The following is a 13,375-nucleotide window of genomic DNA, read 5'->3' as shown; positions in this document are numbered from 1 at the left end:
TGACGGAAACCAGAGCGCAAGGAAACCCCATTTACCTTCCCACCACAGCGGTACCTATTCATAGAATCATAGAGTTGGAAGAGACCACAAGGGCCATCGAGTCCAACCCCCTGCCAAGGAGGAAACACCATCAGAGCACTCCTGACATATGGTTGCCAAGCCTCTGCTTAAAGACCTCCAAAGAAGGAGACTCCACCACACTCCTTGGCAGCAAATTCCACTGTTCATCTACTTGCACTGGGATACTTTCGAACTGCCAGGTTGGCAGGAGCTGCCAACCTTCTGATTGGCAAGCCCAGAAGGCTCAGTGGTTTCGACCACAGTGCCACCCGCATCCCATCCCATCTGGGAGTACTGCTGGTGTGTCCCATTCTTGATTCCTCCTTTTCTAGCAATGAGCCAGTAGAGCCAATCCGCTTATCACATGATTGCTTAGTCTATATCGTGCAATTATTTTTTGCCACACATCCTCATACATGGTAGTTTGGAGTCATAGAATCGTAGAGTTGGAAGGCACCCCAAGTTTCATCTATTCCTGCAATGCAGGAATCTCTACTGTGTTTTTACTGAGCTATGAGACTTCCCTGTGTTTCAAATGTGCTTATATGCTTGGTTAGTATTAGTATTGCTAGCAGGTGAAAATAGTCACCTGAGTAAGAGTCTCATGGCTAGAGTAGGGTTTTTCCCCCCCACGAACAACTTGTCTTCCCCATCATTTATTCTACACAAATTCTTTACGTACTTTTAAAGTTTAAATACTTGCAGTTTTTAATATTTTTTAAAAAATAAATAAATCATTGTTGTGTTCTTTTTTTCTTCCTTCCTTTACTGAGAAGTAAGTAAGTAAAGTTCATGGGTAATTTTAAATTACCGGTATGCACAATAATGCTTGTTTTAACATTCTATCCCTTCACTGCTTTGCAGTCAATACCATTTATCTTGTCACATTAAAAAGAAAACCTTTCCCCCAATCTGTAATGATAACTTCCCCTCAAAACACCAGTTGAAAAATGTTTTTTTGAAAGCATTACATATTGATTTGGAGAGTCAGAATTAAATACCTTGGTAAACAAAGAAGCAGGAAATGCTGACAAAACAGGAGTGTACAGAGGAAATAGGTAGGATTAAGATCTTCATCTGTAGCAGCAGAAGAAATTAGTATTATATTATAAAATACATTAAATATTACAAAGCCAGCCATGTCTGTCAAGGACTGGGGTCCCCAAATCCTGGAAGCTGGCCCTTGTTGGTTTAGCATGTGCTAAGTGACCAGAAGGAGCAGGTGGTAAAAGGTAAAAGGTAAAGGTACCCCTGCCCGTACGGGCCAGTCTTGCCAGACTCTGGGGTTGTGCGCCCATCTCACTCAAGAGGCCAGGGGCCAGCGCTGTCCGGAGACACTTCGGGTCACGTGGCCAGCGTGACATCACTGCTCTGGCGAGCCAGAGCCGCACATGGAAACGCCGTTTACCTTCCCGCTGGTAAGCGGTCCCTATTTATCTACTTGCACCCGGAGGTGCTTTTGAACTGCTAGGTTGGCAGGCGCTGGGACCGAGCAGCGGGAGCGCACCCCGCCGCAGGGATTCGAACCGCCGACCTTTCGATCGACAAGTCCTAGGCGCTGAGGCTTTAACCCACAGCGCCACCTGCGTCCCAAAAAGGTAAAAGGTAAAGGTACCCCTGCCCGTACGGGCCAGTCTTGACAGACTCTGGGGTTGTGCGCCCATCTCACTTAAGAGGCCAGGGGCCAGCGCTGTCCGGAGACACTTCCGGGTCACGTGGCCAGCGTGACATCGCTGCTCTGGTGAGCCAGAGCCGCACACGGAAACGCCGTTTACCTTCCCGCTTGTAAAGTGCTGTGGTCTAAACCACTGAGCCTCTTGGGCTTGCCAATCAGAAGGTCAGCGGTTCAAATCCCAACGACGGAGTGAGCTCCTGTCAACCTAGCAGTTCAAAAGCATGCCAGTGCAAGTAGATAAATAGGTACCACTGCGGTGGGAAGGTAAATGGTGTTTCCATGCACTCTGGCTTCTGTCATGGTGGTCCTTTACCTTTTTTTTTTAAGTGACCAGAGTTGAAAACCAATCCAACTGCAAGGTAATACAGCTGCCACTACTTCTGTAGTCCAGCCATTCTGAACCAGAGGACATTATTGACGATCACTTGAGATTCACAGGGACAAGAGCTTAAAAACCTTGACTCTCTGTGTTTGTGCCTCAAGCTCATAAAAATTACTCAGCAGCTGTTTCACCAGGAGGCCACGGAACTGGATCTGATACCAAGGCTTTTACGAGAATTGAAGAGATAGCTTAATTTTAAAATACTTAAAAGTAGCAGCATAAAAAGAGCCCATATTCCAGCAAAGAAATACAATTAGAAAAGTACTGTTGGGAATTACAAAACAGAAGAACAATAATAAAGGGCTTGTCCACACTTCTTGTCCTGCCTGCCGCTTTCCCCTGGGAAAGCCTGCTCTTTACCTCTGAATTAGAGCAAATGTTGATGCCCTTTACCATGGATTGATGCTTGGTCTGATTCAGCTGTAAAGAGAGGGTTTCCCCAGGAAAAGTGGCAGGGCAAATGGGAAACCTCTTGGACCCATGTTTTTTTGGCACGGGGCAAGCAGCAATGTGGATGAGGCCTAAGCTAACTCAGCCTAGCTCTAACGCATACCGAAAGAGCTGTTTTGAAGCATATTTTGCATTTCCCATGCTGTGAGCTGGTCATCTCCATTTAGTCATTGTGACACTGGATGAATACGAAGGACGGCTATGCCACGGTCTTCCCCTTTCACGGCAGCCGATAGAGCAGCTTAGTGTCTATAGTTCTTCCCAATACCAAAGCCCAGCACCAGTAGTGGGAATCTACAGAAAGACTCAAAGGGCAAAGACTATATCGGGAATCTTGAGCAGCCATGAGGGGCCGCTGCGGCAGAAACAGCAACATCCCATACTAGCTAGGAGCATTAGTCTCGAATGGACTTATTTATAGTTGCATGGAACAACATTGCCCATGTTGAAATGGCTGATATTTGAAAGTGACTCGCTTTCCATGTCTGCTGGTCATGAGCTTCTGCAGGTACGCTTTGAGATTTTCTTTGTAAGGTGCTCGAGCAGTTCAATCTTGGTTTAAGGATCAGTTCTTAAGAAGTCAGTTGGCAAAGAGCCATGCTGAGAGAATCTCTCTACGCTTGCACCCCTATTCTCTTGAACACTTCTCTGCAAGCTGTCTTTCTTATGCACATCCCGAATGATATCAGTTTGCTTGACTGCTGGTCTTCTGGCAAGGAGACCTACCTTGGCACATTCATGAAAATTTCTAGCAGTGTCAAAGTTGCACAAATTTACCAACAGAGAATAAACAGCAACTGCTGCATCACTCTTGGGACAAGCATTGCTGTTTGCTGCAAAAAAAGAGATGCTTCGTCGTAAGACTTTGCACCAGAGTTCTCTGGGTGCTGAGAGCCAGAGATTATGTTTGTGTTTGAAGTCTCTTTGATCTCCTGTTTTGTGAATGGAAAGTGATGAATAGTCCTGAGAGCAGATTCAGGTCCCTCTTCATATCAGTGCTCTGTTCCTCCTCTTTTGAAACAGCATCTTCTTTCATCTTTTTTCTCTCTCCTTCTCTTCTCCAAGTAGCTGGAAACAGTCCTTCAACATTTGGACCTGTGATCTCTTTCAACAGGTCAAGCAGCCTTGCTTGCCGAAATTTCCTGAACTGCGCCTGTCCAATGTCATAGGCACTTTTGGCTATGATGTCATCTTCAATAACTATCAGAAAAGGGCACATGTATGGGGTACAGTAGAATGAAGAAGCCCTTACTACAAGGCAGGCTTGCAGTTATCTGCTGGCTACAACAAAAACATAGTCTACGGAGACATTTTTTTTAATGCTGAGTTTGCCAGGAGTTTCAGATGCCATGTAGACCATGTGTGTGAACACGCATGTACAGAATAGCATGTTTCAGTCCTTCTCCCCAATGAGTCTATGACCACACTAGTCAGCTTTCATATTTATTTATTTTTTAAGTTGCAAACACGCTTCCTTTTCACTTCTGTGGCACAATTTCCCCCCTCTCTTCAAAAGTAAAATTCTTTATATGTGAGGTTTTGTCATGGTGCAAAACACTGTACTCTTGCTGTGTACTCATTTGCAAACTCTGCCTACCATGTGTTTTCCTGGCCCACCCAAATCAATTTGGCTTGCTCTGTTTGTGCAGCTGGCAGCCCAAGGTCACTGTTAACTCACCCTGCATTCTGAACTTCACCTATCTCTGCATTTGCAAGATAACCCTGCAGTTGCTTATCTGATTGCTCATCACGCTTTGAACTCCCAGGGAAGAATGGTTCTTCTTGGTCATGGGAGCAAATTTGAGAATGAAGTGTTGTCATGGGACAACTTAACTTGACGTAATTGATTGTATAAGCTAAACAGGTTGGCTTTCTCTGTTCTGCCTTGGCCAGACCCCACCTTGAGTCCTGTGTCCAGTTCTGGGACCACAATTTAAGAAGGATATTGACAAACTGGAACGTGTGCAGAGGAGGGCGACCAAGACGATGAAGGGTCTGGAAACCAAGTCTTGTGAGGAATGGTTGAGGGAGTTGGATATCTTTAGCCTGGAAAAGAGGAAACTGAGAGGAGAAATGTTAGCCATCTTCAGATAGCTAAAGGGCTGTCACATGGAAGATGCAGTGAGCTTGTTTTCTGCTGCTCTGGATGGTAGGGCTCGAACCAATGGATTCAAATTACAAGAAAGGAGATTCTGACTAAACATCAGGAAGAACTTTCTGACAGTAAGAGCTGTTTGACAGTGGAACAGACTCCTTTGGGAGGTGGTGAACTCTCCTTAACTGGAGGTTTTTAAGCAGAGGTTAGGGACACGGGTGGCACTGTGGGTTTAACCACAGAGCCTGGGGCTTGCCGATCAGAAGGTCGGTGGTTCGAATCCCCATGATGGGGTGAGTTCCCATTGCTTGGTCCCTGCTCCTGCCCACCTTGAAGTTCAAAAGCACGAAGTGCAAGTAGATGAATAGGTACCGCTCCGGCAGGAAGGTAAACAGCGTTTCCATGTGCTGCTCTGGTTCGCCAGAAGCGGCTTAGTCATGCTGGCCACATGACCCGGAAGCTGTACGTTGGTCCCCTCGGCCAATAAAGCGAGATGAGAGCCGCAACCCCAGAGTCGGTCACGACTGGACCTAATGGTCAAGGGTCCCTTTACCTTTAAGCAGAGGTTGGCTGGCCATCTGTCATGGATGCTTTAGCTGTGATTCCTGCATTGCAGGGGCTTGGACTAGATTACCCATGGGGTCCCTTCCAGCTCTACGATTCTATGATTCTGTGATGATCTTCTCTCTCTCAGTGCATTGGATAGCCTAGTCCTTCCTGCCATGTCAGGGTAGAGTCACAATGCAGTGGTTAATTTGTAAATAGAGTAGGGCCAAGGCTCAAGGAAACCTCGAAAGCACATTTCCCTAACCTGGAAATGTACTCCAAACATTCATTCATTATCAGGGCCATTGCCATGGGCTGGACAGGTTGGCCCCCGGCAAGGGGCCAGGCCCATCGGGGAGCAAATACAATCTATATCCACTCTGGCTGAGAGTGGCTAAGAGCCCACCTGCCTGTGTGCTCAGACAGACAGACTGACAGAGGAAAAGGAGGTGAGACCAGGCAGAGCAGACCCAACCCCAATGGCCATGGAGGGAGTCCAATGCGGCAAAAAGCATCCTTTTTGAGTTTTTGGTCCATGGTCTGTCCCAGCCATGGAGGTACTTTCCAAGGACACAAGGGAGCCTAGGTACACCTCTGGTAATTAGGATATGTGCTCTTTGTGTGCTCAGATGCACTCTTTCATGTGCTTCAAGGATGAGCCAGTAGTATGAGGCCTGTCAGGCTTTGATAGCAGTACAAGTTGTGGATATGAGCACTTAGTTCCATACGGGGCATAGTGGCTTCATGGGCAGACAGTAGAGCTTATGTGCGAATGTTCTCCAAGGTCTGCTTTGGGCGCAACCTTGGCTCAACCTCCTTCCCACTTTCAGGGCAGAGTCCCCAGGTTTGACATGTGAGTCCCTTCCTATAGCCACCTCCACAGGCTGGTTCCTTTCAAGCCAAGTAGAACCGACATCTCAAACCGAAACCTATTGCATGAGGTCAAATGCTTGTTGCATGGTTTTAGAAGCATGAAATCCTTAACCATGACTCAGTGTCCCTCCCCTGCCTGCCTCAGACTTTCCAGATCCCTGGCAGTGGCTCTGGTGGTTGTTTGTGTGTGACCAAACCACATGGAATTTTGCTAGGAGTTGCAGGTCTGCCTGGCTACAGCTCTGGAAAGAAACCTCATGGCTGTCTTGGCTTGCATGGGAAGCAGCCCTCTTTTCCCTGGGCTACAGATGCTTTGCTGATATAATACGGGACTAAATGTGCCACCAGGCTGAAATTCTTTCCACGCTATGCTCCTGCATTTAAGGGAGTGAGATTTGTTCACAGTCAGCTGGGCCAGAGACCCTGCTGGCAATATTCGCCTCTGTGAAGGTTAGGAAGAAGAGCTGGGGGTTTAGAGCCAAGCGGATGGCTGGCTGGCTGGCTGCCCCAGGCTCTGCAATACTAGCAAAGCTGAGAATTGTGACTGAATCCTCTTCTGTGTCTGGAAAGGCAGCTGTAGTTCAGCAATCACAGAAGGATGGATTAAAACACATAAACATCCAGTATTCCTGGATCCTATTCCTGGCTTGGGGAACACACCATGACCCTCCAATATTGCATCTCCTCCTTTCAGTTATTACCGGTAGTTGATTTTCATAGATTCATAGAATTCTAGAGTCTAGTCCACCCCCCTGCAATGTAGGAATATGCAGCTGTCCAAAAAGAGAGGCTTAGTCTGCCTGGAACTCATACCTGTCATGACGTAAGAGCTGTCATTATATTTTTTTTCTCAGCATCCTTTCTAAATAAATGAGAACTTTGACAAAATTCAAACTCTTGGTATGTTTGCTTTGCTCATCCCCCCCTCCCTCCCGGCCGCTGGCATCTTTTGGCTTACCTTCCCCACCAACCTGTAGACCAGGCCTTAAGGAGAACAAGGACTACTGTGGTTCCATCACTGGCTTTGCTGCCTAGGCTGTTTCTTTCTATCTCTGTCTCTCAGTGTGGTGTAGTGGTTAAGAGCGGTAGGCACATAATCTGAGGAACTGGGTTTGCGTCTCCGCTCCTCCACATGCAGCTGCTGGGTGACCTTGGGCTGGTCACACTTCTTTAAAGTCTCTCAGCCCCACTCATCTCACAGAGTGTTTGTTGTGGGGGAGGAAGGAAAAGGACAATTTTTTCTGCTTTGAGACTCCTTAGGGTAGTGATAAAGTGGGATATCAAATCCAAACTCCTCCTCCTCCTCCTCCTCCTCCTCCTCCTCCTCCTCTCTCTCTCTCTCTCTCTCTCACACACACACACACACACACACACACACACACCCCTTTTCCCATTTGCACAGCCTTTGCCAGCTCACATTCCACAGGCCAAGCTTTTTCTGGCATCCAGTAAACAAAGAGGAACTATGGCTGCCCGTGCAGGAGGGTGCGGGGTTGCAAACCCTCCGAGACTGGAGTTGAGGTAGGCAGAGTTGTCAAGAGATTTCCCAGATGCGTCCTCTTCACATCTGGCCAAGCACCTTGCCTGCGCAGCCCAAAAGGCGTGGCTGTGATGTAATGGCTGGCCGCATCCCAAATCACAGCACACGAGCCCCTCTTTCGGAAAGGCTTGTTGCATTTCCATCAGCCCCAGAAACCAAAAATAGGGAAGGGATTGCAGGTGGTTTTGGTTTGGAAAGGATGCCGTCATTTGCTCTGGCAGCAGTAGGGTCAACTGGAGTTCTTCCAGCAAGACTCCGGGATATGAAGCCCCCTCACTCCTTCTTAAGCCATCACCATGACATAGTACATCGTGCCCCCCCCCCCCCGCCTCCCCAGCCTGAAGATGTGTGGGATCTGGCTGCTTTCTGTGTCTGAGTAATGGCTTTGTGCTGCAGGCTGTTTGGATAGCAGTGCGGATGAGATGAGCCAGCTGTTGCTTGCAGAGAAAAGCTGTTGAATCCAAGCATCAGACCTGTTGACACGGCCACCTCTCTCTCACCATGCCCAGCCAGGGCATCTAATAGGCATTGTTAGCCCCTTCCTCCTTGAATATTTGTGCGGTAATAAAGTGACTCCCCATTCCCTCTTTAGAGCAGCAAAGCTTTGCTCATTCATTAACCCAGATGAAGTGGAGGGCCTTAGCGGAAGGGAAACTCACATTTCCTCTCCAACTGGGATTATTGTATAGGGGTGAGAGCTCCTAAGACATTTGCCCCCACCAATGCATTTCGGACAGGGTGGTGAGTAGCCCCAGGACTCCAGTCTAGGAGTGGGGAACCACTTTTGGCCAGCAGGCCAGATCAGATTGTGGCCAACTCAACAGGCCACATTTGACAGGGGGTGGAGCTGCCCATTTGTCAGTCACCTGACAGCCTGTGATCCCAGCTGGATCTGACCTCAGCAGACATGGTACGTACGGCTTGTATTTGGCCCTCTTAAGTTTCCTGGATGATCCTTTGTAAGTGTGAATCATAGAATCATGGAATTGTAGCGTTGGAAGGGACCCGTTTAGTTCAACCCCCTGCAATGCAGGAATCACAGCTCAGTGAAGCCATATCCTTGCATTCTCTCCACCCGCCACCCCTGAATATGACATTGCTGGTTAAATGCAGTTCTAGCTCTCAGCCAGAACCTCCTTTCAGATGGTGTGTGCTGCAAAAGACCAATTCATGTATTCTACTTCCATGTGATGCCAGTCACATGAGAGGGGAGCTGCTCTCCCCACCCTCACTTATTCTGCCGTGCCCTTGTGGGTGGTTCTGTTTAGCTCTCATGATTAACTGCAGATGACAGACCGTCTCTACTCCAGGAATTTGTGCCGTCCAAGGTAATTGCCGCACCTTATTACACCGAATAGTACGGTAATTGTGGATCTCTCCAGGGTTTAGCCCTAAAGCACGAGAAATGACTATGAAGAATAAGTCCGTTCAGCCTTTCGGGGCAGAGGTGTTGCAGGGGGGCAGGGGCTCCTCCAAGGCCCCCGACAAGGGAATCGCGGCATTGGTGTCCCTTCCAAATAGGGGGCGGGGGCTTAAGCTCAAATCCCCTATTATAAGCCAGATCCTAGCCTGCATCCCAGATTGGCAAATAGGGATGCAGACTAGGACACGGGGTGGGGGGCAGAGCCAACAGAGCAGGAAGGCTTCCCTCAGGTCCACTCCCTGGCCATTTAAACAGCCCTCACCAGGGGCCCTACCTGCTTTCTCCTTGTCGGGTTCGACACCCCTCCTCCCTTGGTTGAAGCTGATGGTTAAGGACTTTGCTGTGGCTATGGTGGTTGCTGTTTTATGGGAATGGGTAGGGATTTGTCCATCGGGCCAATTGCCTACCTCATAGCAATCATCACAACTGAGTTGGGCATTGGGGCAGTCCTTTGTCTTGGATGAAGGGGAGGTTCTAGTCTCTACCTGCCCCTCCAAACACTGGGCTATCTCATTAAAGGGATCCGGGGGGAGTGGTCCTGCGGGGGGTCACCCTATTTCACCTACGTGTCACTTCCGGTGGGCAAGTATTTTTGATTGCCCCATGAAAAGTTGTGGCCTGTTTCTATCCAAGCCAGTCTTTGTGGTCCTTTATTTGCCTGCAGGTTGGGGAGTGGGGAGCACAATGTCTGGACTTGCAAGGGACTCTGAGCATGCGCAGAGCTCGTTTTCCTCTCCAAACCCCTACTCCTGTCAGGGATTAGGGTTTCCAGACCAGAGGAGTCCCAGCAGACTCCCTTGTCAGAGAGTCATTCCTGGCCAGCCGCCTGCAGCTGAAGTCGTGGCACCTCCCGCTCCAGGCCTCAGCTCTCTATGCTCATTTTTGTGGTCCTCCTTCGCTCTGACACAGGAATTCTGGCTGGGAAGGCTCGTGCTCTCTCGCTATCTGCCAGGCCCTCGGCTTCGATCGCGGAAGGAGCAGGGTGGTGGGAACAGGGCTGAGGCAGCAGGACTGTCTAGTGGCGTTGAGGTTTTGGCAGGGGAAGGAGCTGGAAGAAAGGAGTGCAAGACTATCTGCTGACCCAGCTCTGGGGCTGGGCTGGGGGTTCTGACATGGGATGGCGGGGGGGGGGGGGGAAGACAGCGCACAAATGAAGTCTCTCTTCCCACCCACCCCCTTCCTTGTGGTTGTGCTTTGCAACCAGAGAATGTGAGGCCAGAATGGAGAAAATGGATAAGGAGATAAAAAAATTTAATGGCTTCTCAGCGATTCCCCCAGAAATGTTAACAATACTGGGGAGCCGCAGTCTAAGATTTGGCTGGCTATTAGAAAACAATAAATACCATTCAGCCCTCCTCCTCCTGCTGCTCCTTGCCCCGTTGTTGATCCTGATGTCCTCCTGTTCTCATGCCTCTGTAGCAATCAGTCCTCCTTCCCACCAGTATTTACTTTTTTTTTCTTGCATGTGATGTGGGTGGTGCTGTGGTCCAAACCACTAAGCCTCTTGGGATTGCCGATCAGAAGGTCAGCGCTTCGAATCCCCACAATGGGGTGAGCTCCTGTTGCTCTGTCCCAGCTCCTGTCAACCAAGCAGTTCGAAAGCACACCAGTGCAAGTAGATAAATCTGTACCGCTGTGACAGGAGGGTAAACAGCTCTTCCATGCACTCTGGTTTCCGTCACGGTGTTTCTGTTGTGCCAGAAGCGGTTTAGTCATGCTGACCACATAACCCGGAAAGCTGTCTGTGGACAAACGCTGGCTCCCTCGGCCTGAAAGCGAGATGAGTGGTGCAACCCCATAGTCGCCTTTGACTGGACTTAACCATCCAGGGGCCCTCTACCTTTCTTTTTCTTTTTTCTTTTACTATTTTCTATATATTTGTAGGACATTTGCCTTCATTTGAAAATGAAGGCTAGCCGAGACTTACGGGTTAGTGCCTCCGGCACTCTGATCGGGAGGAACTTGCTCCGTGGAATTCAGGGTCTGGCCGCCACGGCGAAGGCGGAGACCCACTAAAAATCGCAGGCGGGAGAAGCCTGTGAACGTGGGATTCGGCTGGCACCTTTTGCGCCTCCCCTACTAGCGGGGAGACCCAGTTTTGGGGATCCAGAGTGATGTGGGGTGAGCGGTGCGGTGCTTCGAATTGACTGCTTCTTTCACGGAGTGAAGCCGCATTGCTGTTGCCAGAGAGCGCTGACTTTTTCCTGTGGACAATTTGACTCTAAACAACTACCCGTGAGTAGAACGGAAAATTGGATTTTTAAACGTCTTAATTTGGCACCGAAACGGGGAGGTTTCAAACAGGAAGTCCGCCTTCCCCTTTTGTAAATAGATTGAAGCAAAGAATTTGCAAGCTAAAGTCTTGGAAAGTCCTATGTAAAGGATTAAACTTCCATCGGCTAAAATCATTAAACCCCCCCTTGGAGGCAGGAGAAGAGGGGGGAAATTTTGAATCGCGTAAGCCTGCAGGAGAGAGTGAAGAAAGTTGGATCACCACCGCTCTGAACCTGGAAATGGACTGCTAGTAAGACTGACGTTTTTGGGAAAGTTCATTGACTGTGACAGTTAGTTAAATAAGAGAAATACATTGTTTTCATTGTCTCCTTCTGCGTTTAAAAAGGAGTAAAAGTAGCTGAAAATTGAAACTAATTTTACTGCTTGAACTGTGCTTAAAAGGATTGATACAAATAGAAATTGTTTCCCTCTAGAGGGAGCCTTTAAAATTGTTATTAGAGTTGGGCTGGTGGAATCCCCAGCTGCAAGAGAAAACCATGAGATTGACCTTGGATTCCTTGAGAATGTCGACAGAAGAAGCCTTAGTGATTGCACTATGCAAGATAAGTGAGTCATTGGAACAGCTCCACAAGAAGACGGACGTGATGAATATTAAAATTGATAATTTGGGACAAAAAGTGACTAATTTGGGACAAAAAGTGAACATCTACACAGAAACTATTCAGGAACCGATACAGGAATCTACTTTGACATGCCAAATGGTGGAGAAAGCGAGGGAGAAAGTTGTGGTTGTTGAACGTAAAGTAATACAAGTGGAGAGGGAGAGAGCCCCAGCCTTACAGAGGCAACTTGATGATTACAAGTTGTTGCCCTCTATGATTGAATTCAGAGAAAGTCAGATTGGAACCCTGCTTGGACTGGAGAAGGAAAGTTGGATAGATCACCTCATGCAGGGATTTACTGACCTTTGGGATCTGGACCTGGGTCAGGAGGAAATTGGAGTTGTGGGGACCTGCAGATTTGGAGGGACTTTGAAACACGTCCTGAAATATCTTTTGGATTTTAGTTTTAACCACGGAGATGTGGATGACATGTCGAGAAGGAATAAAAACATTGTTAGGTTGGAGCTCCCCCGAGACCTACTCTTCAGCATCAAAGAAAGGAAATTAAGAACAAGATCAGCAGAAGACAAAGTAAAGTGTATGTATAAATACGAAGAAGACTTGCAGAAGGGACCTGGAAAAGAGTTAAGAGCCTCGGACAGAAGATCACCAGGTTGATGGACTATATGGAATTGACGGAAATGACTGGCAGAATCCAAGACCAGGGAGAAGAGACGGTGGAAGAAGATTGGAAAAAGTTTAAGGTTTATTTGTAGAAATATGGTAAAATTAATGAGTGTTAGAAAAATGTTGGAATGAAATTATATGGCCTTAGTAGAAGTGTTATAAGGAGTTAAGCATAAATAAGTATTATAGTATTAATGGAAAATAAGGTTAAAATAAGTTAAGATATTTATATGACAGAAAATAGTGAAAGATGGAAAGGATTTGCTGAAACAATTAATAGAAGTGGAATACAAAAAGGGAGGTGAGAGGAAGTCGATGAAACAAGGGAATGAAAGATAAGGCATTGAAATGGTATGATGTATGTTTTTAAATTGTTTTTGTTCTGTTTTGTTTAGTTTAATGTGTTAATGTTGTGTGGTGTATTGTTTACCGGTATATATTGTATTGTATTGTTTTTTCTTTCTTTTGTTTTTTCTTTTTTTCTCTTTTCTTTTTCTTCTTGTTTGTAAGGTTTAAAAGTAATAAATATTATTTTTTTTAAAAAGAAAATGAAGGCTAGCCATATGGCTGTGGGAAACCCGGAAGCAGGATCTGAGTACAAGGGCAGTGTCCCCTCCTGCAGTTTCCAGCAGCAATACTTCTTCCGACTGTGGAGGCAGAGCATAGCCATCATGGCTAGTTCCCAGCGATAGCCCTCTCCTCAATGAATTTGCCTAACCCTCTTTTAAAGCCAGCTAGGTTGGTGGCCCTCACTGCCTCTCGTAGCAATGAGTTCCATCATTCAACAACGGAATAATTTTCCTGATT

General features: G+C 47.5%; 1 protein-coding gene across 6 annotated transcripts in view; it reads left to right on the top strand.

Annotated features, from left to right (window-relative positions):
* Positions 1 to 13,375, top strand: part of KANK2 (KN motif and ankyrin repeat domains 2) — a 79,528-nt gene that overhangs the window by 45,687 nt on the left and 20,466 nt on the right. The window contains exon 1 of one of the 6 annotated variants that reach the window (XM_083718594.1): positions 8,884 to 8,949. The exons of the other annotated variants lie outside the window; for them this stretch is intronic. Within the exon in view, the coding sequence (XP_083574720.1) occupies positions 8,909 to 8,949 (41 nt within the window). The 5' untranslated portion in view covers positions 8,884 to 8,908. Of the gene's footprint in view, positions 1 to 8,883; positions 8,950 to 13,375 lie in introns of those variants that run through there. 6 annotated transcript variants of the gene reach the window in all.

This window comes from Podarcis gaigeae, assembly GCF_964106915.1.
Source record: "Podarcis gaigeae genome assembly, chromosome: 17".
NCBI lineage: Eukaryota > Metazoa > Chordata > Lepidosauria > Squamata > Lacertidae > Podarcis > Podarcis gaigeae.
The sequence above is the reverse complement of the archived record's forward strand: the minus strand, read 5'-3'. Positions and strand labels throughout refer to the sequence as shown.